General features: G+C 49.3%; 1 protein-coding gene across 11 annotated transcripts in view; it reads right to left on the bottom strand.

Moving 5' to 3' along the window:
* CNOT1 (CCR4-NOT transcription complex subunit 1) overlaps positions 1 to 26866 on the bottom strand; it is a 1684613-nt gene that overhangs the window by 658320 nt on the left and 999427 nt on the right. For all 11 annotated transcript variants that reach the window (XM_086945302.1, XM_086945307.1, XM_086945301.1 and 8 more), the window contains 4 exons: positions 22200 to 22340; positions 22013 to 22117; positions 10499 to 10618; positions 9828 to 10019 (listed from right to left, as the gene is read on the bottom strand). In XM_086945302.1, the coding sequence (XP_086801428.1) occupies positions 9828 to 10019; positions 10499 to 10618; positions 22013 to 22117; positions 22200 to 22340 (558 nt within the window). The remainder of the gene's footprint in view (positions 1 to 9827; positions 10020 to 10498; positions 10619 to 22012; positions 22118 to 22199; positions 22341 to 26866) is intronic.

The raw sequence follows: 26866 nt of genomic DNA, 5'->3' as shown, positions 1-26866 counted from the left end.
GGATATGCTTTTGCCACTGAGGTATCTATTGTTGCTCTCAGATATTGTTGTATGTGGGAGGGCTGCAGATGTGATTTTGGGTAATTTATGAGAAAACCCAGACTCTGCAGCAGCTGGATTGTCTGAGATGGGTGGTTTGCACACTGTGCGTATGAGTTGGCTTTTATGAGCCAATCGTCCAGGTAGGGGAACACATGGATGTGTTGCCTTCTTAAGTGTGATGCTACTACTGCTAGGCATTTTGTAAAAACTCTGGGTGCAGTAGTTACCCTGAAGGGGAGAACTTTGAATTGATAGTGTTGACCTTCTATCGTGAACCTGAGGTATTTCCTGTGAGCTGGATGTATAGGTATGTGAAAGTATGCATCCTTGAGGTCTAATGTAGAGAGGAAGTCGCCTTGTCGGAGTAACGGGAGTACTTGTTGAAGAGTGATCAAATGGAAATGCTCTGAGTGTATGTATTGGTTCAGAGGTCTGAGGTCCAATGTTGGTCTGAGGGACCCGTCCTTTTTGGGAATAAGGAAGTATAGGGAGTATACTCCTGTCCCTTGGTGTTGAAACGGGACTGGCTCTATGGCTCCCCTTTTAAGCATGGATGTTACCTCTTGTTGTAACAGTGTGATGTGTTCTTTGGACATAGGACAGTGTTTGGGTGGCATGTTGGGTGGAGTAGAAGTGAGTTCCAGGCAATAACCATACTGGATAATTTGTCTCACCCACCTGTCTGTGGCAATTGCGTTCCAGACTGGTAGGAATTGGGTTAGTCTGCTTACGACCGGTGTCTGGAGGGAGTGTGAGCAAGTCATTGTTTAGTGGTGGTGGAGGCTCTGGTGTTGTTGCCGCCACATCCCCTGCCCTTGTTATTATTGCCTCTATAACCTCCTCTGTTGGAGCCTTTATTAAAGGTGCTCTGGGTATTACTTTTGAATGTAGAGGAAGTTTGGGATGTGTTGCCTCTACCTGAGCCTCGAAAGGAGGAGCGGCGAAAGGAACTTCTAGATTGTTGAAACTGAAGTGCGCCCATAGACTTAGCAGTATCGGTATATTTTTTCATCTTCTCCAAGATGGTATCTACTGCAGGGCCAAACAGAAAGTCTTGGTTAACTGGCTGGTTGAGGATGGTAGACTGCACTTTATTCTTAAATCAGGAAATGCGTAGCCACGCATGCCGGCGTAGTAATACGCTAGTGTTGATGGACCTAGCTGCTGTGTCAGCTACGTCAAGTGCACATTTAATGGAAGCATTTGTTATAAATTTGCCTTCCTGTATTAGGTTGTTAGCTTTAGATTTAAATGGTTCTGAGAGGTGTTGTAGTAAACCTTCCAGCGGGTCATAATGTGCTCTATCGTTTTGTACTAATAGAGCCGGTGTGTTTGCAATTCTCCAAGTATTTGCTGCTTGGGATGCCACTTGCCTGAGGCTTCTAGTATCTTTGACTCTGTCAGGAGGGGGAGCATCTCCGGTTTGTGAATTAGCTTGCTTTCAAGCATTTGCTACCACTATTGAGTCTAAAAGGCAACTGTGACTTAATATAAGAAGGGTCTGTAGGGGCTGCTTTATACTTTCTCAATTCTGGGATTGAGGACCCGCGCTCTGGCTGGATCTTTAAATATGTCTGGCGCATGTTTTAGTACCCCTTTTAACATAGGAAGTGTATGTATGTTTTTTTCTGAAGTTGGAAAAGTGTCAAATAGGAAATCCTCTTCTATTGGGTCAGTGTGCATGTCTACATTATATTTAGCTGCCCTATCCACTAGTTGGTTAAAGACAATGGTGTCGTCAGTAGGCGACGACTTTGTAGGATATGTGGAGGTGTCAGGGATGGGTTGTGGGTCGTATGCATCATAAGGATCATTTTGGTCATTCCATGTGTTGTCTTGTATATCCTGATCCTCAGGTTCTACAAAGTTATCTTGAGGATCGTCTCCTATGTTTTCTGTCTCATCATAATTTGAGGGATAGTAAGGTACATAAGGCATGTCAGGATAGAAAGGAGGAGGAGTTAAAGGCCTTAAGGGAGATGTTCCAAAGTCTTTCTTCTTTGGAGGAACAGGGGAAGAAGTGTCAGTGTCCAAAGGTCTCTTCTTCCTGTGGTAGACAGTTACCTGTGCTGTTTTAGGGTCTATATACAGTTTAGGTTGTTCTTCGTCCACTGGATCAGGGTGGAAAAGGTCTTCCTCAACTGTCGGTGGTTTTGGAGCCAATGATTTTGGCTTAGTCACTTGTTTATGAATCTTAGGCTCGAAGGCCTTCGGCTGTGGAGCTTCTTTCGGCTCGACTGCTGTTTTCGGGTCGGTGATCTTTTTAGAGTCTGCGACTCCCTTTTGTTAGACGTGTTTTGTTGGTTTTACAGTCTTTTTGGTTCGGCGACCTTCTTTGGTTTGATGACCTTTTTCGGATCGACCGTGTTTTTCGGTTCGATAACCTTGTTCGGATCGACCGTTTTTTTCGTCGACTCAGCTGCCTTAATTGGGTCGACAGGAATTTTAGTGTGGCCTGTTTTTTGGAGGTCGACACTTTTTCGGATCAGCCTTTTTCGGCTCGACTGTTCTTCTGGAATCGACGACCCTTTTTGTTTCGACGCCCTTTTTAGTATCGACGATTTTCTTCGGCTCGACACTCTTTTTCGGTTTGGTGGCCTTTTTGGGAAGAAGGCAGCTCATTCCCGGGGTATCAGAAGGCTTGGGTTTGGTCTTCGGAGCAGAGCCGGAAGGCGGGGTCTCTGAAGGAGTTTGTTGATCTCGGCTAAGGCCTTTAGGCGATGCTTCGACCGGAGCCTTGTCTTGAGATAGAAGCGGGGTAGGGGGCTTGGTACTCCCGGTTTGCCCCGGTGTGATCTGGTCATCGGAGTCCGACTGGTCCTCTACGGTGACGATTTCTAGGTTGGAGTCCGCCGCTTCTGGGAGGTCATGTTCGTCTTCGAAAATGTTCTTCGGTTCAGGTGCCTGCAGCTGCATCTCTTGTCTAGCGGCCCTTCGGTTCCGGATAGTCTTCTTCGACTGGAACCGAGCACAAGCTGGACAGTTTTCCTCGTTGTGCTCGGGAGAGAGGCACTTGTTGCATACTGTATGTTTATCAGTATGTGGGAACTTGGAGTGACATTGTGGGAACCTTTTAAACGGGGTCCTTTCCATCAGCAGCAGGCCCAAGTGGCGTTGAAAACGGCCCGCGTCGACGACCGGATCGAGATGGAAAGTGTTATCGAGTAGAAGTTTACCGAACGAGAATACCGTAGAGGTAGAAAGTTGAAAAGTTTCGGTTACGAAGTTGGAGTTTAGGAATAGCATCCAAACCCAATGGCGGGAAAAAATATCTGAAGATGAAGATGCTGATGCGCACTGTAGTCCAGGGGAGGAGTCACCTATCTCGTGATACTTCGAACACTCTTTCAGGACAACAAAGTGCAAACACTAGGCGGCGATCTATGCTAAGGTATGAATTCAGCAACCCACATGCCTCGAACACACCTCTTAGGACAATAAAGCCAAGGCAAAAGAGCGCAGTAACGAACCAAACCCACAAACATGAGTTCCGAGCCCGAAGACATTACCAAGCTGAACAACCATCTTAATGCATAAGTTACTACTTGTGTAACCGAAAGAATGACATGTACCACATCGTGAGGGAGAGAAAAGGAATTTAGGTTGCCCCGTTCAATCTTCAGGCATGAAGGTGTAATGTCTGGAGGTGGGGGTGTAGAACCTGCCCCTCCATCTGAGAGAGGAGATCTGCCCTGAAAGGGAGACGGAGCGGCGGGTGAGAGGAGAGGTGGAGTAGATCCGTGTACCACACCCTTCTTGGCCAACCCGGGGCGACCAATATGACTTGGGCCCGGTCCTGGCGAATCTTCCTCAGAACCCAAGGAATCAAAGGTATGGGAGGAAACGCGTAAAGGAGTGGACTTCCTCAATTCAACTGAAACGCGTCTCCCCAAAGCTCCTTGCATTGGATACTGGAGACTGCAGAATGACAGGCAGTGAGCATCCTCACGAGTGGCGAACAGGTCCACCCGAGGAGTCCCCCACATCTGAAAGATGTCGTAAACAACCTCCGGATGGAGCCTCCACTCGTGGTCGGCAGAGAACTGCCGACTGAGAATGTCTGCACGTACGTTCAGAACTCCGACCAGATGATTTGCCATCAGACAAATCTGATGGTCCTGAACCCAGGACCAGAGACGCAGAGCCTCTCTGCAGGGACACTGCGACCCTACTCCTCCCTGCTTGGAGGGAGGAAGGAAGGAAGGCCTTGAGCGCCAGACGTATCGCCCGCAACTCTAAAAGGTTGATGTGAAGCAACCTTCCCTCTGGAGACCAAAGCCCTTTGACCTCCAGATCCCACAGATGAGCACCCCATCCTAGAGTGGATGCATCCGTTATCACTGTGGCCACCGATGGAGGCAGTTGAAAAGGCTTTCCCTGAGACAGATTGCCTTCCACGCCCCACCAAGTCAAATCCGCTGCAGTTTCTCTGGAGATCCTCACTGACTCCCTGAGATCTCCATTGTGCTGATACCACTGCCTGCGGAGGCACCACTGGAGTGCCCTCATGTGCCAGAGTGCATGGTTGACCAACAGAATGCAAGAAGCCATCAGACCGAGCAGACTAAGGACCTTCAGGACTGGAACAACCGCTCCATTGTAGAACAAAGGAATCATTTCCTGTATGTCGCGAATCCTTTGAGGAGGAGGGAATGCACGACATACAGTTGTGTCCAGTACCGCACCTATGAACAGGTTGCGCTGGGAGGGCACCAGGTGAGACTTGGGTACATTTATCGAAAAACCCAACCTGTGCAACAACTGAGTTGTGTCTTGCAGATGACGGAGCCCCCTTCTCTGGCGACTCCGCTTTGATCAGCCAGTCGTCCAGATACGGGAATACAGGTATCCCCGACCTCCTGAGTTGTGCTGCCACCACTGCCATCACCTTGGTGAAAACTCGAGGCGCAGTAGTAAGTCCAAACGGAAGGACCGCAAACTGGTAGTGTTGCGACCCCACCGTAAAACGGATACTTCCTGTGCGACTTCAGGATGGGGATGTGGAAATAAGCATCCTGCAAGTCGATTGACACCATCCAGTCTTCTTCCAACAGCGCTTGAAGAACCTGCGCAGGAGTGAGCATCTTGAACTTTTCTTGTTTCAGATACAAGTTCAAGATCCTGAGATCCAGGATTGGTCGAAGTCTGCCATCCTTTTTGGGATCAGGAAATACCGGGAGTAGCACACCTGACCCCTCTCCTGCTCTGGAACCACCTCTATCGCACCCTTTCTGAACAGTGCCAGGACTTCTTCCTGCAGGAGAAGCAGGTGGTCCTCCGAACTATAACCTTGGCAAGGAGGGCAATTGGGAGGGAACTCCTGAAAAGAAAGTGCATACCCATTTTCTACGAGATTGAGAACCCAAAGATCTGATGTAACCGATTCCCAATCCCATAGAAAATGAGTAAGCCGACCCCCTACTGGACCCGCATGATCCGGAATGGTGGATCTAGGGCTGCTTTGCTGATGTGGGTGGGTATTAGAGGAGGAATAGAGGAGGAGAAGGCCTGACGTCCACGGGCACGACCCCTTTGTCTACCTCTGTATGACTTATACAAAGGGTTCTGTTGTTGCTGGCTTTGGTTATAGGGACGAAAAGTGGACCTCCCAAAGCCTCCGTACTTCCTGGTGGAAGAACCTCTAGTTTGCAGGCTCTAAGATCTAGCCGTCGCCCGGCTGTCTTTGAACCTCTGCAATGCTGCATCCGCTTTCTTTCCAAAGAGGCCAGTGCCGTCAAAAGGCAAATCCATAAGAGTAGCCTGAACGTCAGCTGAAAACTCAGAAGATTTTAGCCAAGCAGCTCTTCTGGTGGCCACTGAAGAACCCATTATCCTGGCCACAGAGTCCGCCGTGTCCATGCCACTTTGAATAACCTAAGCGAATAAAGCGAAGGGGTCCCAGTAACAACTATTTGAATAACCTGGCGGGCTGCAGCCTGAGTGTCAGAGACAACCTCATTAAAGTTCTTTCTATCTTCCTCCGGAAGCTTAGCTGACAATTGCTTTACCGAATCCATTAAGGCATGCACATATCTGCCCAGCAGGCAAGTAGCATTCGTAGACTTCAAAGCCATGCTACCTGATGAGAAAACCTTTTTAGCAGTTTGATCCAATTTTTTTGAGTCTTTATCTCCAGGTACCAGGGGAAAAGAGCCTGCTGACCTATTCGAACAAGCGGCTTGCACCACCAGACTCTCTGGCGAAGGATAGGAAGTCAAGAACTCAGGGTCACCAGGTGCTACCCTATATCGCCTCGCCACTGATCTGGACACCGCAGGAGCAGATAATTGTTTTTTCCAGACATCCAAAATTGGTTCTGTCAGAGCCTCTGTGACTGGCAGAGTCGGCTCAACAACTGATTAAGGCGAATGTAATACCTCCGTGAGGATATTAGATTTAAACTCCACTGTAGGTAAAGTCAAATTTAGCAGCTCAGCAGCCTTTTTAATAACCACATGGTATGGCGCCACATCCTTCGAGGGTGCATCCGAAACTGCAGGCAACCCCCATTCTGGAAAAAGTTCTTGAGAACTTGCACTATGGAGATCCACAAATAAATCATCCTGCTCCTGCAGTTCTCCTTCCTCCACATCAGGGTCCTCATATTCCTTCTCCTCCAGGAGACGTTGGGCTCTACGCCTCGGCCACTCCATACGAACCGAAGTCGTCGGATCCGGTAATGACTCAGATGGAGTCTGACCCGGCGTCGAACGAGGAACCGGAACAATTGGAGGATGGGAAGTCGGAACCGGCGTCGAACCCCGATCCAAATCCCGAGGTCGCTCCGGAGCCGGCGAAGCAGTGTGCGGAGTCAATGACCTCGGCGGCGCCGTACCTAGCCAAGGTAGATATGGCGTCGGCATAAACTGCAGAAAAGGCGCCGGAGCATATGCTTGAGGGACACCCAAGTTAAATGACAATCAACCCATGGGACGCGCAGGTGTTCCAGAGGGGTACATTGCCCTCGCATATACGCAAAACATGGCATTAAGAAAATGCGAAGGGTCCTGACCAGGACCAGGAAAAGGAGGGTACGAACCCAATGGCTGCTCCGAAGGAGGCTGCTCCAGATTCGGCTCCTCTTGACCCACTGGGTTATCCACCGGAGTCGGTGCCCAAGGGATCTCCACGTCTTCTTCATGCTCCGAAGACTGACACGAATCTGGATTCGGTTCCAGCTCCGGATCCGGAGATTTCTATCGAGATAGTGTAGGTGAAGCACCACCTTCAGGCTCACAAACAGGAGGACACACAAAATCCTTTTTAAGTATTAGAGAAGAAGACTTCCTCTTAGAGTCCGATGACCCAGAATGATGCCTTTAACTATTCTACTGAATTTTTTCTATATAAACGAATTTCCGAAACAAGGAATAATTTTCGGCAACCAGACTGACTGATTGGTGCCGCTATTTTGAAACTTATAAACCACCCGATAAGGACTGGGTTGGAAATATCACCGGTTCCACGACCACGCGCCTTGATCATTAAGATCAGCCCTGAAGAGTCACAGCCACATGCTGTGATGAAACACGTGTAGGCTTAAGTGACATGTACAGTGATTCCCAAGTGGTGAACACTGCTGATGAATAAAACCTTTGAAAATTGAAAATTCACGTTTGGTTTGATCTATCCCGAATGAAAGATACTCTAACAAGAAAATATTCTATAGATACATATAGTGTGCTCTGGATCCCTGCCCAAACAGAACGAATGGGAGGTCTCTGCCACCCTTTCTTTACAGAGGTTAAGGTTTTCCTCTGGCCAAGAAGCACCTACATTGATACCAGGACAAACCAATACTTTACCATGAGATGTTGAGCGCCAAAATTCTAAACACTTAAAAACCGACTCGTAGACTATTCAAATGCCTTGAACTATGCTTCTTCCTCTTGTGCTTTTTCTTCGAGGAACCCGAAGCATGTCCCGAAGCCAACCTCTATGCCGACTTCGACCTGGCCCTCTACCGCGACTTCGATCGAGACTTCTGCTTTGATCTCGAGCACCTAGACCTTGATCTCGAAGATCTCTTGGCTTCTTTACCTTTGCCAGCAGAAGTTTTGCCTCTCGTTCTCGTAGAGCCTTAGGGTTCATCTTAAAGCAGGATCGACAGCCTTTGACGTCATGGTCTGAACCCAGACACCACATACAATAGTCGTGAGGATCTGTCATACACATCATCCGGGCACACGAGCCGCACTGCTTAAACCCAGTCTTCTTCGACAACATCTTCGACGAAGAACAGAAACACAGTAACACACAAATAGTAACAAAGTCACTATCTGAATCGCAGAAGATCCCAGAAACCGTTAGCGTCGATGACGCAGAAAAAAGGGAACTGATGACATCACGCCGACGTAGGCCTAATATGGGGTCGGTGACGTTAGACGGAGTTGCGCGCGATGCCGTGCTCCTATGACTTAGTCCACGCCGGCGTGCTACAAAGAATTTTCCAAACTTTGCTGACGCAAGGGGGATATTCACAAGGTGAGGAATCCACTGGCAGATGTCTGTATCAGAAGGTTAACTTCATAGAGACTTTTCTATACATATTGTAAGCAGGTACGTTCGTTTTTATTGCAGTTTAATAGAAAGGCAGTTGAATCTAAGCCAGGAACCAGTAGCTGACCTTTATTTTTGTTGCTTTATAGTGACGACGGTTTTAGGAGAGTGAAGAGTTGAATTATTTGATCACGAACAGATTCGGACACCCCGAGAAAGTTCTCAAGGTTAGCGTGTTTCTTTTTTGGTATATATTAATCTTCATATGATTGAAGAGGGGTGAGGTCAATATTTATTACATTGTTCCTTGTACAGGTACGAGCGAGAGAGTACTTCATAACTGTGGGCAAGGTACATCATATCACGGAAATAGACAAGTGAGTCCAGTGTTTGATCTTTTGATAATAACGCTGCTTTTTGAGAGTTTCCTTGTACTAGTTGTTACATTCCGTTTTTTACCCATTGAGTCTCTTTTCTTTTTTAACAAACCATACACACACACTATGGGAGGACATCAAGTCTAATGTCTTGTATATATCTGCATATTATATATAGAAGGTCGCATTTTCTTGTTATGTACATAATGTCTTTTCAAAACTTGTATAGGTTGTTTTTTTGGACATTGTCATATCACTATGATACAGTGAATGTTCTTATTTTTACAGATTGAGCCCCCGACGAAGGGCCTCAAGGCCCGAAATGCATAGGGCACCTTTTGGAAACCATGTTACGGAACTCGAAAACACTATGGAACAAAAATGAGATTTTTGTATAGTAATGGTTCAATTTTGCTGGTCTTAAACAGGTAAAAATATCTTGCTTACGAATATGATTGATTACAGTTACTTGTATTGTCAATGTTAATTTAATGATTTTGTTTACATTCATGTAAGATTAAGAAATTTAGCCATCTAAGGGTGGATTAGCAACAGTGCGCATAGGCCAAGTGGTTTCACTATTGAGTTTTCAACAAAGGGAAAGCTGCCAATTATAGGAGACTTTTCCAGCTTTTACCACAATCAGCATGGTATCCAGAAATGGGTGCAAAATACAATGAACTTCTTCCAGACATTAGATATGTGACATGCTTAAATAACAGTTTTTATGCACCAATCCCAAAATCAGTGCATTAGGATTGTTTGACTTGACAGATTCCAATTTCATTCTAAAACATCTTTTTCCAATACCTACACTTTCATTTAAGGTTTGAAGCAACCCTTTCAAAAGCAAGACAAATGGTACATGATAAAATAATGCAAGTAAAACCATTCTCAAAATATACAAACCTTCTGTAATAAGCCTAGGGCTGCGATGGCATCACGGGAATTGCGTGCTACCACAACTGCTTCAAGCAAACTATGAAGAGCCTGCACTTGAGGATTCATTGCCAAGGTGGTAGGAATTGCATGAAGGTTCTGCTCCAACTCTGTGATGCATTTGTCATAGATCTGCGCAACATCATCTGTTGCCCAAGCTTGCTGTAAAGAAAAGGGTTTAAATTGTGTACAAATATTTTAATCATATATATATGATCTCAATTACTTACTATTCCAAATTTGGTAAGATAACTGCAGTGTTTCAAGAGTAACATTACATTAAACCTATCAATGAGCCCCAGTACTATTAAAGCACTGTAAGAAACTTAACTGCATCGACATCTGAACGTAGAAAAATTCAGTATTTCACCAAGTTGATGTTAAAAGACAATCCTAAATCAATGAAAAAAATCTGAATTTTTAAAAAACATGCATTTGAAATTCTGAGGGACTGAATGGTATACTTATGTATTTAAAATGACCAGATCTTTCCAAGGGGGATCAATGATTGCTTAATAAACTACTAAGATTACCTTATGTGTCACAGCTAGCAGTTGGGAGCTGGTTCTACAAGTGTTAAAAAAACAAAAAAGTACACTAGATGGTTTGAGGTAGTACAGAAAACAAATCCTTCATTTTACCTTCATAGGCTGTGCTAAAAATCCAGTAGGTTGTGTGAGGTCATTGGTAGGTAAAAACCCAGGGACATTGCGTGCAAACTCTTCATAAACAGCCAGCTGTTTAGGGTCCACACCGCCAACCTAAGAATAAAGGGAGAGAGATTAAGTCTGCTTTACACCCTAGCCCCTTCTTCACTATTTTGCTTCAGGCCAATCAGGCAGTCTCGGATAGGTCCCTTGAGGGGGGAAGAACATAAAATACACAGGACCAACTGGGGCGGAATAGATTCTAACGTACATTGAATCACGGTTACACAACTAAAATAAGAGAAGGAAAATGCTACTTACCAGTATGCATCTGTTCTTGGCATGTAGAGCTGCAGAGTCGTACACTTAGCAATAGATTGCCACCTGGTGTTGGGCTCAGATGATTGCAGGTTGTTGTCTTCTTGGAAGAAGTCTTTGTAGTCACGGGATAGTTGACTCCTCCCTTGGACAATACTGCGCATGGTCATCGACTCCATCCTCAGATTGTTTTTCGCCATGAGGGGAAATGATTGGGTTAGTAGAAGTAAAGAGAAAGGATGTCCATGTGTGTGCATCTAAGTAAGATGAGTACAGGAACGGATACAAGTCGTGGGGAGGCGGGAGGGCGTGTACGACTCTGCAGCTCTACATGCCAAGAACAGATGCATACTGGTAAGTAGCATTTTCCGTTCGAGGCATATGAGCTGTAGATCGTACACTTAGCATCGATTGTGCAGCAGTGTCTCCCCTAGCGGTGGTCGCTTGTATCCGTTGCAGCATACTGAAATAGTGGTATAAGGACAGCTTGGCCTACTGCAGCTTGCTGCTTGATTTGCACATCAACACACTAGTGTTTAGTGAAGGTGTGTATTGTAGACCATGTTGCTGCCTTGCATATGTCCTCTAGTGGTATAATTCCTAAGAAAGCCATAGAGGCTCCTAGTTTGCGAGTGAAGTGCGCTCTAAGAGGAATCGTTAGTGTACGTTTAGCTGTTTGATAGCATATTTGAATACACTTACCAATCCATCTGGCAATTCCTCCTTTAGAGATGGGATTGCCCTTGTGTGGGGGAGAGAAAGATACAAATAGTTGTTTTGTCTTTCTGAAGGATTTAGTCCTGTGTGTAGTATAACAGAGCTCTTCTAACATCTAAGGTGTGTAAAGCCCTTTCTGCAACAGAGTCCGGTTTTTGAAAAAACACTAGTAGCTCTACTGATTGGTTAAGGTGGAAAGGAGTAATAACCTTTGGCAGGAATTTAGGATTGGGCCTAAGAACCACTTTGTTGGGATGTACCTGAAAAAATGGCTCTTGTATTGTGAATGCTTGTATTTCACTAACTCTTCTGAGAGAGGTGATGGCAACAAGGAAAGCAGTTTTCCATGTTAGGAATTGCAATTCACACTTATGTAAAGGCTCGAAAGGGGGTCCCATAAGTCTTGTAAGGACCACATTTAGGTTCCATACTGGAGCAGGCGGTAACCTAGGTGGGATTATTAGTTTTAATCCTTCCATAAATGCTTTTATTGCAGGTACTCTAAAGAGAGATAGGTGTTGCCTATTTTGTAAATAAGCTGCAATTGCTGCCAGATGCAGGTGTATGGAAGAATAAGCCAAATTGGACCTTTGTAGGTGTAGAAGGTAGCAAATAATAATCTGGATGGAAACATCCAGTGGATCAATGTGATTATTGTTACAATATATTGCAAATCTTTTCCACTTAGCGGCATAACATGCTCTGGTAGTGGGTCTACTAGCTTCTTTAATTATGTTCATACAGTCTGGTGGTAGGTTTAAGTAACCGAACTCTAATACTTCAGGAGCCAGATCGCCAAATTCAGTTGGCTTGGTTCTGGGTGTCTTATTTCTCCATGGTTCTGTGTTAACAGGGATGGCGTGAGCCGTAATTTCCGATGTGGAACCACTGAGAAATCTAGTAGTGTGGTGAACCACGGCTGACGTGCCCATGTGGGAGCCACTAGAATTAGTTTGACAGACTGTTGTCTGAGCTTGCGTACTACTAAAGGAATGAGTGGGAGAGGCGGAGAAGCGTACGCAAATCTGCCTGACCAGTTCATCCATATCGCATTCCCCTCCGACCGTGGGTGTGGAAACCTGGCGGCAAAGGTTGGGCATTTTGCATTTTCGTGGGTGGCAAACAGATCTATCTGTGGATGCCCCCATATTTGGAAGAATGGTTGAAGAACTTGTGGGTGTACCTGAAACGTTTTGAGTGCTAGGAAAATTGCTAGCAACTCTAGATGGTTGATATGGAACTGTCTTTGTTGGTTGTTCCATTGGCCTTGTGTGGTATAATGCAAGAGATGGGCTCCCCACCCTGTGAGGGATGCATCTGTCTTGAGCATTATCTGTGGAACAGGGTCTAGGAACGGACGTCCCTTTGTCAAGTTTTTGGTGTTCCACCATTGCAGAACGCGATATGTACGGCTGTCTACCAACACCAGGTCTGTGAGCGGACCTTGAGCCTGATTCCACTGTTGTGCTAGACATTCTTGTAATGGCGCATTTGCAGTCTTGCATGAGGAACTATGAAGATGCAAGACACCATCATGCCTATTAGTCTCATGAACACTCAGGCTTTGAGAGACTGCTGGTGTTGAAAAAGGGAGACTAAGGTCAGAATGCTCTGTATCCTGGCTTGACTGGGATACGCTAGAGCTGTAGATGTGTCTATGATAGCTCCTAGATATTGATGAACGAGCGAAGGCTCTAGGTGCGACTTGGTGTAGTTTATTGTAAACCCTAAGTCGTGCAATGTCTGAATTGTTTGTTTTGTGTGTTGTACACACTGGTTGATGAACGATTTCGTTTTTATGAGCCAATCGCAGAGGTAAGGGAAGACATGTATCTGTTGTCTTCCGAGATGTGCTGCTACTACTGCTAAGCACTTTGTAAACACTCGTGGTGCTGTTGTGACCCCGAATGGAAGGACTTTGAACTGATAGTGCTGTCCTTGTATGACAAACCTTAGATACTTCCTGTGCGCAGGATGTATAGGAACATGAAAATAGGCGTCCTTTAGGTCTAGTGTTGAAAAAGTCTCCCTATTGTAATAGTGGGAGTACTTGTTGTAAAGTGATCATGTGAAAATTATCTGTTGTATGTAATGGTTGAGGAGCCTGAGGTCGAGAATTGGTCTTAATGTCCCGTCCTTCTTGGGAATTGGGAAGTACAGGGAGTAAACTCCTGTTCCCTGTTCCTCCAAAGGAACTACTTGAATAGCATCCTTATGCAGAAGTGATAGAACTTCCTGTTGAAGCAGAGTCATGTGTTCTGTGGACATTGGACGCTGCCTGGGTGGTATGTTTGAGGGGTTGCTGTGAGTTCTAGGCAGTAGCCATGTTGAATAATCTGTCTTACCCACCTGTCTGTTGTGATGTAAACCAACCCCCCCCCCCCTCCCCCCCCCCCCCCAGGAGTGGAATGCTGTAGAGGAGGCAGAGGAAAAGAGGAAAGTCACTGTTTGGGAGTGGAAGAGGAGCGGTATATCCCCTCTACCTCTTCCCTTATTATTGTTGCCTCTGTATCCTTCTCTAAAGTAGCCTTTGTTAGAGGAGGTCTGTGTGTGAGTCTTAAAAGATGATGTTGAATCTGTGCCGGTCTGCTTGGAGCCTCCTCTATAAAAGGAGCGGCGAAAAGAACTTCTAGTCTGTGTGGATTGAAATGCACCTATAGACTTAGCTTTGTCCGTGTCTTTCTTAATCATTTCTAGTGTGTTGTCTACTTCCGGCCCAAACAACTGGTTCCGATTGAAGGGCTAGTTTAAGATGGTAGTCTGTACCTCTGGTTTGAAACCTGAAATGCGCAACCATGCAGGACGTCTGAGTATAACACTAGTATTGACTGCTCTGGATGCTGTGTCAGCTACATCTAGTGCACATTTAATTGAGGCATTGGATATTAATTTGCCTTCTTGTAAGAGCTCTGCTGCCTGATCTTTGTATTGATCTGGGAGGTGCTCCATTAGTTTTTCTAGTTGGTCGTAGTGAGCCCTGTCATAGCGTGAGAGTAAGGCTTGTGTGTTTGTTATGCGCCATAGGTTTGTTGCCTGCGCAGCAATCCGTTTCCCTGACGCATCAATAACTTTAGATTTTTTGTCGGGCGGGGGCGGGTCCAGATGTCTGGGAATTGGCTCTTTCACGTGCATTAGACACTACCAAAGAGTCCAGTAGCAGATGTCCCTTAATATAGACTGGATCAGATGGTGCTGGTCTATACTTCTTTTCTATTCTGGGATTGAACACCCTACATCGTACCGGGTCTTTTAATATGTCTGGAGCATGTTTAATGACTCCTTTGAGTATTTGTGTAGACCTTTGTGACTGCTCAAATGTGTCCAGTAAAAAATCCTCATCAATGGCATCAGAGTGCATTGGAACTCCATGGTAAAGGGCAGCTCTATTTAATAGAAGGTTAAACCCAATACTATCTTCTGGAGGGGGAAGGTTTTGTTGGGTAGTACTGAGGTTCAGGAATGCCACATTATGTGGTGGAAAACCATATATGTTGTCATCCTTAGGATATTCTGGATTGACATCCTCATCTAAAGGGTATGCATGTGGCTCTGGTTTGTCATTCCCCCCACCTAGATCATACTCCTCGTCAGTGTGGTGTGATGATGCAGGAGATTGAACAGGAGAAGCTATAGGTTCAATATAAGGAGGAATAAGAGGGTGAAGGAGAGGAAGGGTGAATTGGAGAAGTTGTACAATCCTTTTTGGCAGGAACCACAGGTGGAAGTGGTGTGTCTGCTGGTCTTTTCTTGTAAGGAATTGCTTCCACATGTCCAGTCTTTGGATTGATATAGACCTTTTTCTGTTTAGGATCTGGTCTAAACAGTTCTTCCTCCTCTACAATCTTCTTCGGCGTAGATTTTTTCGGTGCCAATAGGGGTTGTTTAGTGTTCTTTGCTCTAGGAGGAGTTATCGAGTCCTGCGGCAAATTTTTTGGTGCCGAAGGAGGTTTCGGCTTGGTAGGCTTGTTAGAGGGTTTAGGTGTCTCTGTATCAGGCCTTGGAGTCTTTGGTACAGATGTTGGAGATTTCGACGTGGAGACAGGTTTAGTTGGGCCTGCGGCGCCAGACTCTGGCTTTCCGTTTTTATCTTTGGAACCGGAAGGTTTCGGAGTTGAAGCTTTCAGATCCGGTACAGTTTTTGGCTTCGGCACCAATGTGTCTTTTGGTTTGGGCGCCGAAGGGTGTTTTGGCTTCGGTGTCGAAGAGTCCTTCGGTGTCGAAGGATGTTTCGGTGCCAATGGAGGAGGTGGAATTGGCACATGTGTTTTTTTCGGTGCCGAGGCACCGGAAGGCGTAGTCTTTTCCATCGGAGCCGAGCCCGAAGGCGGGACGTCTGAGGGGCGCCTGAGGGTAGATTTTGGTCTCGACTGGGCCCCATGGGCCGACCGCTGCCTTTGGTTTGGGTAGTGTATGTTGTGCAGGGACAGGGGTACTCACGGGCTGCCGAGATGGAATCGAGTCGTCTGAGTCCTCTGCCCCCGATATGATTTGGAGATCAGGCGAGTCTTCCTCAGCGACGAGTGGAGCCTCGTCCTCAGAGATATCTTCGAGTGGATCCTCATCCCCGGAGACGTCCTCTCCGACGAACTCCTCCTCAAAGATGGCATACGGTGCTGGCGCTGATCTCCTTATTTCGTGTCGACGGGCCCTCCGATCCCGAATGGTCTTCGATTGGAAGGAGGCACAGGCTGTGCAGGTCGACTCGTCGTGTTCCGGCAATAGACAGAGGTCGCTATGAGGGAATTTTGCTCGACATACCGGGCATCTCTTGAATTGAGTTCGGTCTATGAGGCGTAGGCCGTATGGCGCCAATAGGCCCAACGGCCCGCGTCGACGCACCAGAATATTGCTGGTGATGTCGAAAAAGTCTATTCGATGTCAAAAATGTTTATATAAAGTTTCACGCTTCGAAGTTGCTGAAAAAAGTATTTTCTAGCCGGAGAGGAAAACTTTCATCCGAACCCAGTGGCGGAAAAAACTGAGAAGTTGGCCTGATATGCAGTGCTCACTATTCTAGTGATCACTATGTATCATTCCAAACGACCCTTATTGATGATTGGTTGTAAGTCAACCTTATAGACCAGCTATCCTAGTAGCATGGACAAGAGCAGTCTTTAGGCTTAACTCTAGAGGGCGTGTTAAGCCAGCTGTTATACCATCACATATACCCCTTGAACACCAAGTGAAAGGACACCACACAAGTTATGAAAATAAAAGGATATTTATAACAAGTCTACCCTGAACTCTTTATGAGTCAGGGAGCTAAGCACACAACAAAATACTTCAAGTTGCACAATTTACACAAATGCCCGAGGGGCACGAAAAACCATATACTACAAAAGTGGAATGCGAAATACTAGCAGGTAAGTAACTGGATCCAGAGGCTTTAGGATCGCTAGGACTACACTAAAGAATCTTCAGGTTAGGAGCAGGAGGCCTAGGGGGATCGGGTGCAGAGTGTGCACTCTCACGCAGGATGCGGGACAAAGTCTATGGATGCTAGTGTAGGAGAGTAGGGTCTGCAATCCTATGATCACCCAGATTTTTTGCTTTTGTTTCACTGGTTTACGACTTTCTCTGGCTGTGGGCCTGCCAATCAGACCCACAGCCTGGCTGTTCTCTCTCTAAATTACCACATGTACCCTAGGTGCATTTACCAATTGGTACTGGGCCACCTTATCAGACCCTGTAACTCAGGGCATAGGTGTACCCAGGGCCTACCAGGGGCTGAAGCATGTATTATGCCACCCCTGGCTGGCCTCCTAAATTTGACACAACTGGCTGCATGACAGCTGGGGCAAAGTCGTGTAATCACCCTTTGCTGTAGATATAGTATACCTATATCTAACCCTAAAAATGGACACACAGATTCCTATCCGTCACTCCTATGGCAGGCCTTGACAATCCTGAAGGCAAAGTGCTTGGAATCGTGTGAGATGGTGCTCTGGCATGAGCTGAGCCTGTCTGCAGCTTGCGGAACCAAGTCCTAATAGCTGTTCCATGATATCGCATACCATATACTCTTATGTGCATTATAATCCTCGCGGTTAAATGCTATCTTTGGTATTGCTTTATCAAAACATGTCGAGTAAGGTGTCATACGAATTGGAATACTAACCCCTCGCCAATTCTGGCGACGGGGTTAGCATTCCACCTTTCTAGAGGGACACGACATGTATGTAACTGTGAACCCCGGTTAAAGGTAAACGAAGCCTCAGCTCCACAAAATGGATGCTGCTACCACAGACACGAGTCTGACCCCCTGCAGCTGGGAGTCCTTCCAGCGAGGGGAGCCTGGACAAAGGGTTTCCTGTCCGGGGCGGTGCTAGCACCATCCGAGACAGGGTTTTGTGTATCCTGGGTAGGCAGGGCTTTACAGGAAGGTGACTGCTGAGTGGCACCCCGGTGCTCACTACGCATAGGCCGGTCAGAACCAGTTCCAGGGGCACACCAGCCCCTGGCCTGGGGAAAGTCCGGCATGGGAGAGGGGTGTAACCACCCCCCTCCTAGTCCCACCCATAGGCAGGACCTAGTCACCGGGTCAGCCCCTTTTTTAGTATAAAGATAGGAGCGGGCCCCCTGTTCAAATTAGATCATCTTTGGAATCAAGACACGACTTTCTACGAAAGGACATCAAGATTTCTTCTTCAAGATTCTCCCTTGTGGCTAAGGAGTAGTCACCCTGCATCAAGCGGGCACCATCCTAAGAACACTGCGGTCTGCTGCAAGTCCTTCCTCCGGAATCCGACTGCCCAGCTCGACGAGACCCGGCTTCCCTGGCACCTCTGACCTCTACTCACCTCTACAGCCAAGCTGAGAACCGTGAGTGCGACGAGACCTCGAGGGACCGACGATCGCCAAGACTGCACGACTTCTTTGCAACAAGCCCACCGTGTGCTCCACTGGTGAGTGCTTTGGGGTCCGAGAAGCCCCAACCCTGAGCAGCTCCAGCACCGAAGATCAGCCCTCCAGCATCTCCACGATCTGCGTGGGGCCCTTCTGCTTTTGCCTGCTCACCGAGCTGTGTGGCTACTAGCCGGCTGGCTTGTGGCCTTCTTCACGACACCCGACGACATCACTGCTGCTGGTGTGGTTGCTCCAGACTGGCCCTTGCTTCCTTCTTCAAGAGAGGACCCTCCTGGTCCACTCCAGACGCCATTTTGAGTCCACCGCGTGGGCTTGAATTTGCCAAGGCTTTGTTGCCCAATCCTGGGTCCAGCGACGCCGACAGCTTCATCCATCGTGGGACAGCTCGCTCCTCCATCCTGGTCGCCGACAACGCCTCCTGGTCCGTGAGATCTGCGAGCACAGCGTCACCCACTCACCTAGTCGAGGTGACTACCATCCGGTGCCCTCCTGGTGCCACCTGACTACTGGCTAGTAGTCTCGAACTTGGTCCCCTCTGCTTTCAGGTGTCATCTATCTTCAAGATCCAGGCTTGGATCACTTCGAACTCTCTTCACTGGTCGCCTGCCAGCATCCTCCTTCCAGGCTCCTGGTCCGTCTACGAGGATTCCCGACGTCTTTTGAGACCTATGCAGCTGCAGCCCCTGGGCTAGGTAACTTCGGCATTTCGGTGCCCCAGCATAGCCTCACTATCCAAGGGTCAGAATCCACTTTCGTTTTCCTCCTACCAGGTCGGGTTCGCCCGAGAACACTAACTTTGTCATTACTAGCTACCATAGACTTTGTCCCGCATCACGCGTGAGAGTGCACACTCTGCACCCGAGTCCCCTAGGCCTCCTAGAAGTAATCTGAAGATTCTATAGTCAAGTCCTAGCGATTCCTAAGCCTATTAGTACTGTACTTACCTGCTAGTAATTTCGCATTCCACTTTCAGAGTATATGGTTTTCCGTGCCCCTCGGGCATTTGTATATACTGTGCTAACTTAAGTATTTTCGTAAGAGTTTTGTGTTGTGCTTAGTACCCTGTCCTCATAAAGAGTACAGGGCTGTTGTGATTTTAATAAATACACTGTTTATTTTCATAACACTTGTGTGGTGTCCTTTCACTGGGTATTCAAGGGGTATATGTGTGGTATAACAGCTGGCTTAACACGCCCTCTCGAGTCTTTAGCCTTAGACGGCTCGTATCCACGCTACTAGGATAGCTGGTCTATAAGGTTGACTTACAACCAATCATCAATAAGGGTTGCTGGACTGATACATAGTGTTCATTAGAATAGTGAGCACTGCATATCAGGCCACCTTCTCACAGCTAGTAAATGCAAAGTTAGTGTTATCGGGCGAACCCGACTAGGTAGAGCTGAAACGAAAAAGGATCTGGACACTTAGAGAGTGGTCCTGTGCTGGAGCACCGTGGTACTCTGTTTACCTAGCCCAGGGGCTGCGTCTGCATAGGGTTCAAGTGTCGTCGGGAATCCTCGTTGATGCTCAGGAGCCTGAAGAAAGTAGTTGCTGGCAGGCGACCATTGAAGATGTTCCAGGCTGATCCAAGGATGGATCAGTGAAGAGGGATACCTGTAAGCAGAGGGGACCGAGTTCTGAATCACTAGCCAGAGATTAGGTGGGCACCAGGATGGCACCGGTCGAGGTCACTCAGCCAGGTGAAGAGGTGACACTGGATTAGGCTGCTGCACGGACCAGGGCGCTGATGTCGACCAGGCTGGAGGTCTGAGAGCTGTCAGTTGAAGGAGGCAACAAGCCTTGGCTAAGGCAAGCCCACGTGGTGACACAAAATGGCGTCAGGAGTGGAACAGGAGGGTCCGAGGAAGTTCCCCTTCAAGAGGAGACAAGGGCCAGTCTAGAGGAGCTAGACCAGCGGTGAAACAAACGTAGGACGTCGTCTGGAGGGTCACTAGCCAACGGGCAAGTGACCGGACAACGTGGCAAGCAACGCAGAAGCAAAAGGGCCCCACGCAGATCTGGTGGATGCTGGGGGGCTGGACTTCGGTGCTCGTGCTGCTTGGGGTTGGGGCTTCTCTTACCCCAGTGCACCCACTCGAGGGTCCCTCGGCGGTCGTGCTGGATCAGTGTCGTGCAGGTTCTGATGATAGCCGGTTCCTCTGGTCTCGTCGCACCCACGGTTCTCAGCTGTGCTGTAGAGGCAGGTAGAGGTCAGAGAGGGCAGGGAGTCCAGGTCTCGTCGTGCTGGTCGGCCTGGTTCCGGAGGAAGGACGTGCAGCAAACCGCAAGATACTTAAGTTGGTGCCTGCTGATGCAGGGTGACTACTCCTTAGTCACAAGGGAGAAATCTTGAGAAGAAGTCGAGAGTTCCTTTCGTAGAAAGTAGTTTCAGGATTCAAAGATGATCTAATTTGGGAAGGGGGCCCGCTCCTACCTTTATACTAAAGAAAGGGGCTGGCACGCGACTAGGTCCTGCCCATGGGTGGGACCAGGAGGGGGGTGGTTACACCCCTCTCCCTTGTCCGGAATTTCCCCAGCTCAGGGGCTGGTGTGCCCCTGGAACCTTCCTCTCAGCCCTGCCTACCTGGGATACACAAAACCCTGTCTGGGATGGTGCTAGCACCGCCCCTGACAGGAAACCCTTTGTCCAAGCTCTCCTCGCTGGAAGGACTCCCAGCAGCAGGAGGTCAGACTTGTGTCTGTGGTGGCAGCATCCATTTTGTGATGCTGAGGCTCGAGTTAGCTTTAACCGGGGTTCACAGTTACATACATGTTGTGTCCCTCTAGAAGGGCGGAATGCTAACCCCGTCGCCAGAATTGGCGAGGTGTTAGCATTCCAATTCGTATGACACCTTACTCGACATGTTTTGATAAAGCGATACCAAAGTTGGTAAATAACCGCGAGGATTATAAGGCACTTAAGAGTATATGGTACGCGTTATCATGGAACAGCTATTAGGACTTGGTTCCATCACACATAATTCCAAGCACTCTGCCTTCAGGATTGATAAGGCCTGCCATAGGAGTGACTGATAGGAATACATGTGTCCATTTTAGGGTTAGATATAGGACTACTATATCTAAAGCAAAGAGTGATTACACCACCTTGCCCCAGCTGCCGTGCAGCCAGTTGTGTCAGATTTGGATGGCCAGCCAGGGGTGGCATAATACATGCTGCAGCCCCTGGTAGTCCCTGGGTACACCTATGCCCTGGGTACCTAAGGTACACTGTACAGGGACTGATAAGGGGACTCAGTATCCAATTAGATATGTACCTAAGGTACATGGAATCCATTTTACAGAGAGCGCAGTGGGCCTGGGGCCCTGAATAGCAGGGTCCCAGGTCAACTAAGTCGAAAAAGCAGCAAAACACCAGGCACAAAGTTGGGGGTAACCATAGTCAGATATCCACCTTCCTACAAAAACAATCTGAGGATGGAGTTGATGACCATGCGCAGTATTGTCCAAGGGAAGAGTCACCTATCCCGTGACTACGACTAGTTCCAAGAAGACAACAGCCTGCAATCATCCAAGCCGTACACACCAGGTAGCGATCTATTGCCAAGTATACGATCTGCAGCTCATATGCATTGAACATAAGCTTACCTTGAGCCTGATCTGTTCAGGCATGCGCTCCGCCTGGTAAGTTAACACCACAGGATCACAATATCGACGCCCCTCTTGCCTCGCATGCTTCCTCAACTCAAACTCCTTTATAATAAAGAAAAAAAGTGATATGAGATTTGTGTCCATCTCTATTATGGAAGTCCTCAGATAAAACCAAAGAACTCACTGTAGCTAATCGTTTGTCCATTTCTGGGCCTGCCTTCTCGACTGCAGTCTTCTGGATAAAACAGCATGCCAACTCACAGTTGTCTTGAGCAAGCTGTGCAGCTGCCTGCTCCATCATTTCTCGCTGCTGCGGGGAAGCTGCCTGTTTATCAGAGGAGACACCAATTTCCAGGTTTAATGCACAAGTTACTACTTGTGTAACGATATATCTGTAAGAGACATTAGTTAGTGATAGATTCCTTACCTTAGAATATCCCCAGGCGTCAGACTGGATCCGGAAAGTTTTGCGTAGCAGTACCCTTGCGCGTCGGTAGGCGTCGTCTGCGGCTCCGCGTCCATCGTGGGCGCCGTGATGACGTCGGAGTACTTAGACGCCGCCTCCGCGTGCTGACGTCAGTTCTTAGCCACAGCTTTTCCGCACCAGAAGCGCAGAGCCATGACAAAAACCAACACTGGTGCCAAGAAACTAGGGCCCTGAAAGGGGATGACCGTAACCCTAGATATCGGTTCGCAGAACGGGGAGGATGGGTGGGTCGGTAAGGAATATTTCACTAACTAATGTCTCTTACAGATATATCGTTACACAAGTAGTAACTTGTGCATCTGAAAGAGACACGTTAGTGATAGATTCCTTACCTTAGAATAGATACCCCAGCAATACCATCCCCGTGGTGGTGGGTCTGCGAACCAATAATCACACCAGAAAGTCCTGGAGGACGGAACGGCCAAAGTAGCCGTCCCTCCGGACTGGACTGTCCAGGCAATAGTGTCTTGCAAACGTGTGCAGCGAGTCCCACGTAGCTGCCTGGCAAATGTCCTGCAAGGGCACACCTCGGTGGCTTGGAGCTTGGTGCCTTGGTGGCTTGAGTGGAATGAGCCCTCAGCCCAACAGGAGGTTCCTTCTTAGCCAAAGAGTAACACGCCTGAATGCACAAGATAATCCACCGGGAGATGGTCCGCTTATGCACCGCTTTCCCTTTCTTAGCGCCCGCGAACCCAACAAAGAGTTGATCATCCACTCGGAACTGTTGTGTGCGGTTCAGATAAAATGAGAGCGCACGTTTTGGGTCCAGACGGTGGAGCCTCTTCTCCTCTCTCGAGGGGTGCGGAGGCGGAAAGAAGGTGGGCAATGTAATGGACACAAAGCCCTACACAACCAAGGCCCAGGATACCTCAACAGCCGCCTCAATTTCTACGCTCCCAAACGCCAGCGTCGATCGACCGGCCACGCCCTCCCCGCCGTCCCCCGCATCCGAAGAGCCACCACAGGGGGACGGTCCTTCTCCTACCTCGCCGCCAAGACTTGGAACTCCCTCCCGACCCACCTCCGCCTGACCCAGGACCATCTCGCCTTCAGGAAGCAACTCAAGACCTGGCTGTTCGAGCAGTAGCAGACCCCCCCTCCCCTGAGCGCCTTGAGACCCTCTGAATGAGTAGTGCGCTATATAAATGCTTGATTGATTGATGGATTGCCCAATGTGGAAGGCCGTGACTACCTTGGGAAGGAAGGAGGGCCTTGTCCATAACACAACCTTGTCCGGATGGACTGAAAGGAAAGGAGGCTTACAAGACAGAGCCTGGAGCTCACTCACTCTCCTGGCAGAGGTGATGGCAACCAGGAAGGCAGTCTTCAGAGAAAGAAGGCGAAGAGGACAGTTGGCAAGTGGCTCAAAGGGAGAGCACATCAGAAACGTTAGAACCAGGTTCAAGTCCCACTGAGGCATCACGAAGGGGACAGGAGGAAAGGTATAAGTGATGCCTTTCAGGAATCTGTTTACGATAGGGGACTTGAACAAAGAAGGTTGGTCAGGCAGCCTCAGAAAGGCTGAAAGATAGCCCTTGATAGTGCCCAGAGCAGAGCCCTGCTGGGCAAGAGATAGAAGAAAGAGGAGAACCTCAGAGAGAGGGGCATTGAGGGGATCCACAGCCTTTGCTGTGCACCATGCCAAAAATCTGTCCCACCTGCAGGCGTATACCGACTTAGTGGAGGGACGCCTGGCTGCCAGAATGATGTTGCAAACTTCAGGAGGCAAGTCAAATGGCCTCAACTGTCGCCGCTCAAGCATGGAGGTGGAGACTGGACAGGTTCGGGTGGAGGACCGTCCCCTGCTGCTGCGACAGAAGGTCCTCCTGAAGAGGCAGACGAACCGGGGGATCGACTGACATACTGAGTAGCTCGGGATACCAGTACCTTCGTGCCCAGTCCGGAGCCACAAGGATGACTTGTGCCCGGTCGCGCTTGATCTTCTTCAGCACTCTGGGCAGAAGTGGTATAGGCGGAAAGGCGTACAACAGACCGCAGCTCCACTCGCGACGAAAAGCGTCGCCGAGCGAGTGCCGCCTTGGAAATTCCAACGCGCAGAACTGATGACATTGCGCGTTCTCTTCGGTGGCGAATAGATCTAACCAAGGCTCTCCCCATCGCAGAAAGAGGCCTTGCGCCACGTCCGAGTTCAGACGCCATTCGTGATCCATCGAGCACAGACGGCTGAGTTCGTCCGCCCTGGCGTTCAGAGAACCTGCCAGGTGTTGAACCACTAGAGTCACGCCCTGATGTTCCAGCCATTGCCAGAGGCGCAGAGCCTCCTGGCAAAGGGTCCACGACCCCACTCCGCCCGGTTTGTTGCAGTACCACATGGCGGTGGTGTTGTCCGTGAACACTTGCACTGCACTCCCTCGGACAGACGGGAGGAATGCCTTCAGTGCCAGACGAATCGCCCGCAGCTCCAACAGATTGATATGGAGCCGGGACTCAACCGGAGACCAGAGTCCTCTGATCTCCGCCTCTCCCAAATGGCCTCCCCAGCCCTGGAGGGACGCGTCCGTCACAACTACGTGCTCCGGTACGGGAAGGGAGAGGGATCTGCCGTTGACCCAATCGCGGTCCGTGAGCCACCACTGCAGCTGTCTCGCAGTGCCCTCCGAGATCAGGACATGGTCGGACAGGTTGCCCCGGTGCTGGGCCCACTGAAACTTCAGGTCCCACTGCAGAGCCAGCATCCGCCACCGTGCGTGATGCACCAGAAGGATGCAGGAGGCCATCAGCCCCAGAAGCCGCAGCGTCAACCTTAACGAAACTCGGGATAACGGCCCGAAGATCGGAATCAGAGCCTGTATATCCCGAACCCGCTGTTTGGGCGGGTAAACACGAAACTGCGCCGAGTCGAGAACCGCTCCGATGAAAAGGAGCTTCTTAGAGGGGCACAGGTGTGACTTCGGCACACTGATGGAAAATCCCAGCTGGTGCAGGAGATCCGCCGTAGTCTGGAGGTGGCTGACGACTGCCTGGGGCGAGCCCGCCTTCAACAACCAGTCGTCTAGGTAGGGGGAGACTGAGACCCCTAACGAGCGCAGATGAGCTGCGACCACCGCCATCACCTTCGTGAACACCCGTGGGGCGCTGGTAAGGCCGAAGGGGAGCACGGTAAACTGAAAGTGCTCGAGGCCTACCGTGAACCGCAGGTAACGTCGGTGGGCCGACAGGACGGGGATGTGGAAATATGCGTCCCGCAAGTCCAACGCTACCATCCAGTCTCCTGGGTCTAGGGCAGTCAAGACCTGAGCCAGTGTCATCATTTTGAACTTCTCCTTCCGGAGGAAGCCGTTGACGTTCCTCAGATCCAAGATAGGGCGTAGGCCCCCTTTGCCCTTCTTGGGTACCAGGAAGTAGTGGGAGTAGCAACCACGTCCTACTTCTGGCCCAGGAACGCGCTCGATGGCCCCCTTGGCCAAGAGGGCCGAAACTTCCTCCTGCAGGAGCCGCAAATGATCCCCCGATACACTGTGGTGTTGCGGTGGCATGGCTTGAGGGGTCGTCTCGAAGGGGAGGGAGTAGCCCCTCCGGACGATCTGCAGCACCCACCTGTCCGAAGTGACTGTGCGCCAGTGAGAGTGGTGATGGCGAACCCTGCCTCCCACTGGCGTCACATGGGCCGAAAAGCACAGACTAGGAGGGTTTAGAGGCGGATGCTGCGGGGGCAGGTGTGGACTGACTCCGCTTGTTCCCCCGACCGCCTCCACGGCGGTTTCCACGGCCGCCGCCGCGCTGGACGACAGTTTGCGGCGAGTGGCTGGCGGCACGTGTGGGGACGCCCCTTCCTTGGCCATGAAAGGAGCGAAAGGCACCCATTTGCTGGCGCGGGGCCGAGAGGCCCAAGGACTTGGCCGAAGGAAGGCGGTCTGGGAGTTAGAGGCCTGGATGACCAGACTCTCGGGGGTGGGGTGGGAGGACAGGAAACATGGGTCGCCCAGAGCCGGGCGGTGGCGTCTGGCCACGTTCCTATCTACAGGCGAACCTGTAGCGGGCCTGGTCCAAGTGCCCAAAAGAACGTCCGTCAAGGGCTCATTAAACGGCAGCAGAGGCTCCATGGAGCATGACTGCGGCTTAAGGACCTCAGTGAGGAGGTTAGTCCTCACGGCCGCGACAGGGAGCTCAAGGCCTAAGGCCATGGCAGCCCTCATCAACACCACACCATAGGTAGCTCCCTCCTCCGAAGCCACGGTAGGAGGAGAGACAAATCCAGTGTCTGGAGAGGTGTCCAGGCCACTGGCCTCCCCAAGGTCTCCTGCCCAGTCCATGTTAGACTGGCACTCCCTGGCCAGAGGGTCCTCAGACCCCACCCAATCCTCCTCATCCCTCATCTCCTGAGATTCAGGGTCGTAATTTAA

The sequence above is a fragment of the Lissotriton vulgaris genome, chromosome 12, assembly GCF_964263255.1.
Source record: "Lissotriton vulgaris chromosome 12, aLisVul1.2, whole genome shotgun sequence".
Taxonomy (NCBI): Eukaryota; Metazoa; Chordata; class Amphibia; order Caudata; family Salamandridae; genus Lissotriton; species Lissotriton vulgaris.
This window is presented reverse-complemented; position numbering and strand designations above follow the sequence as displayed.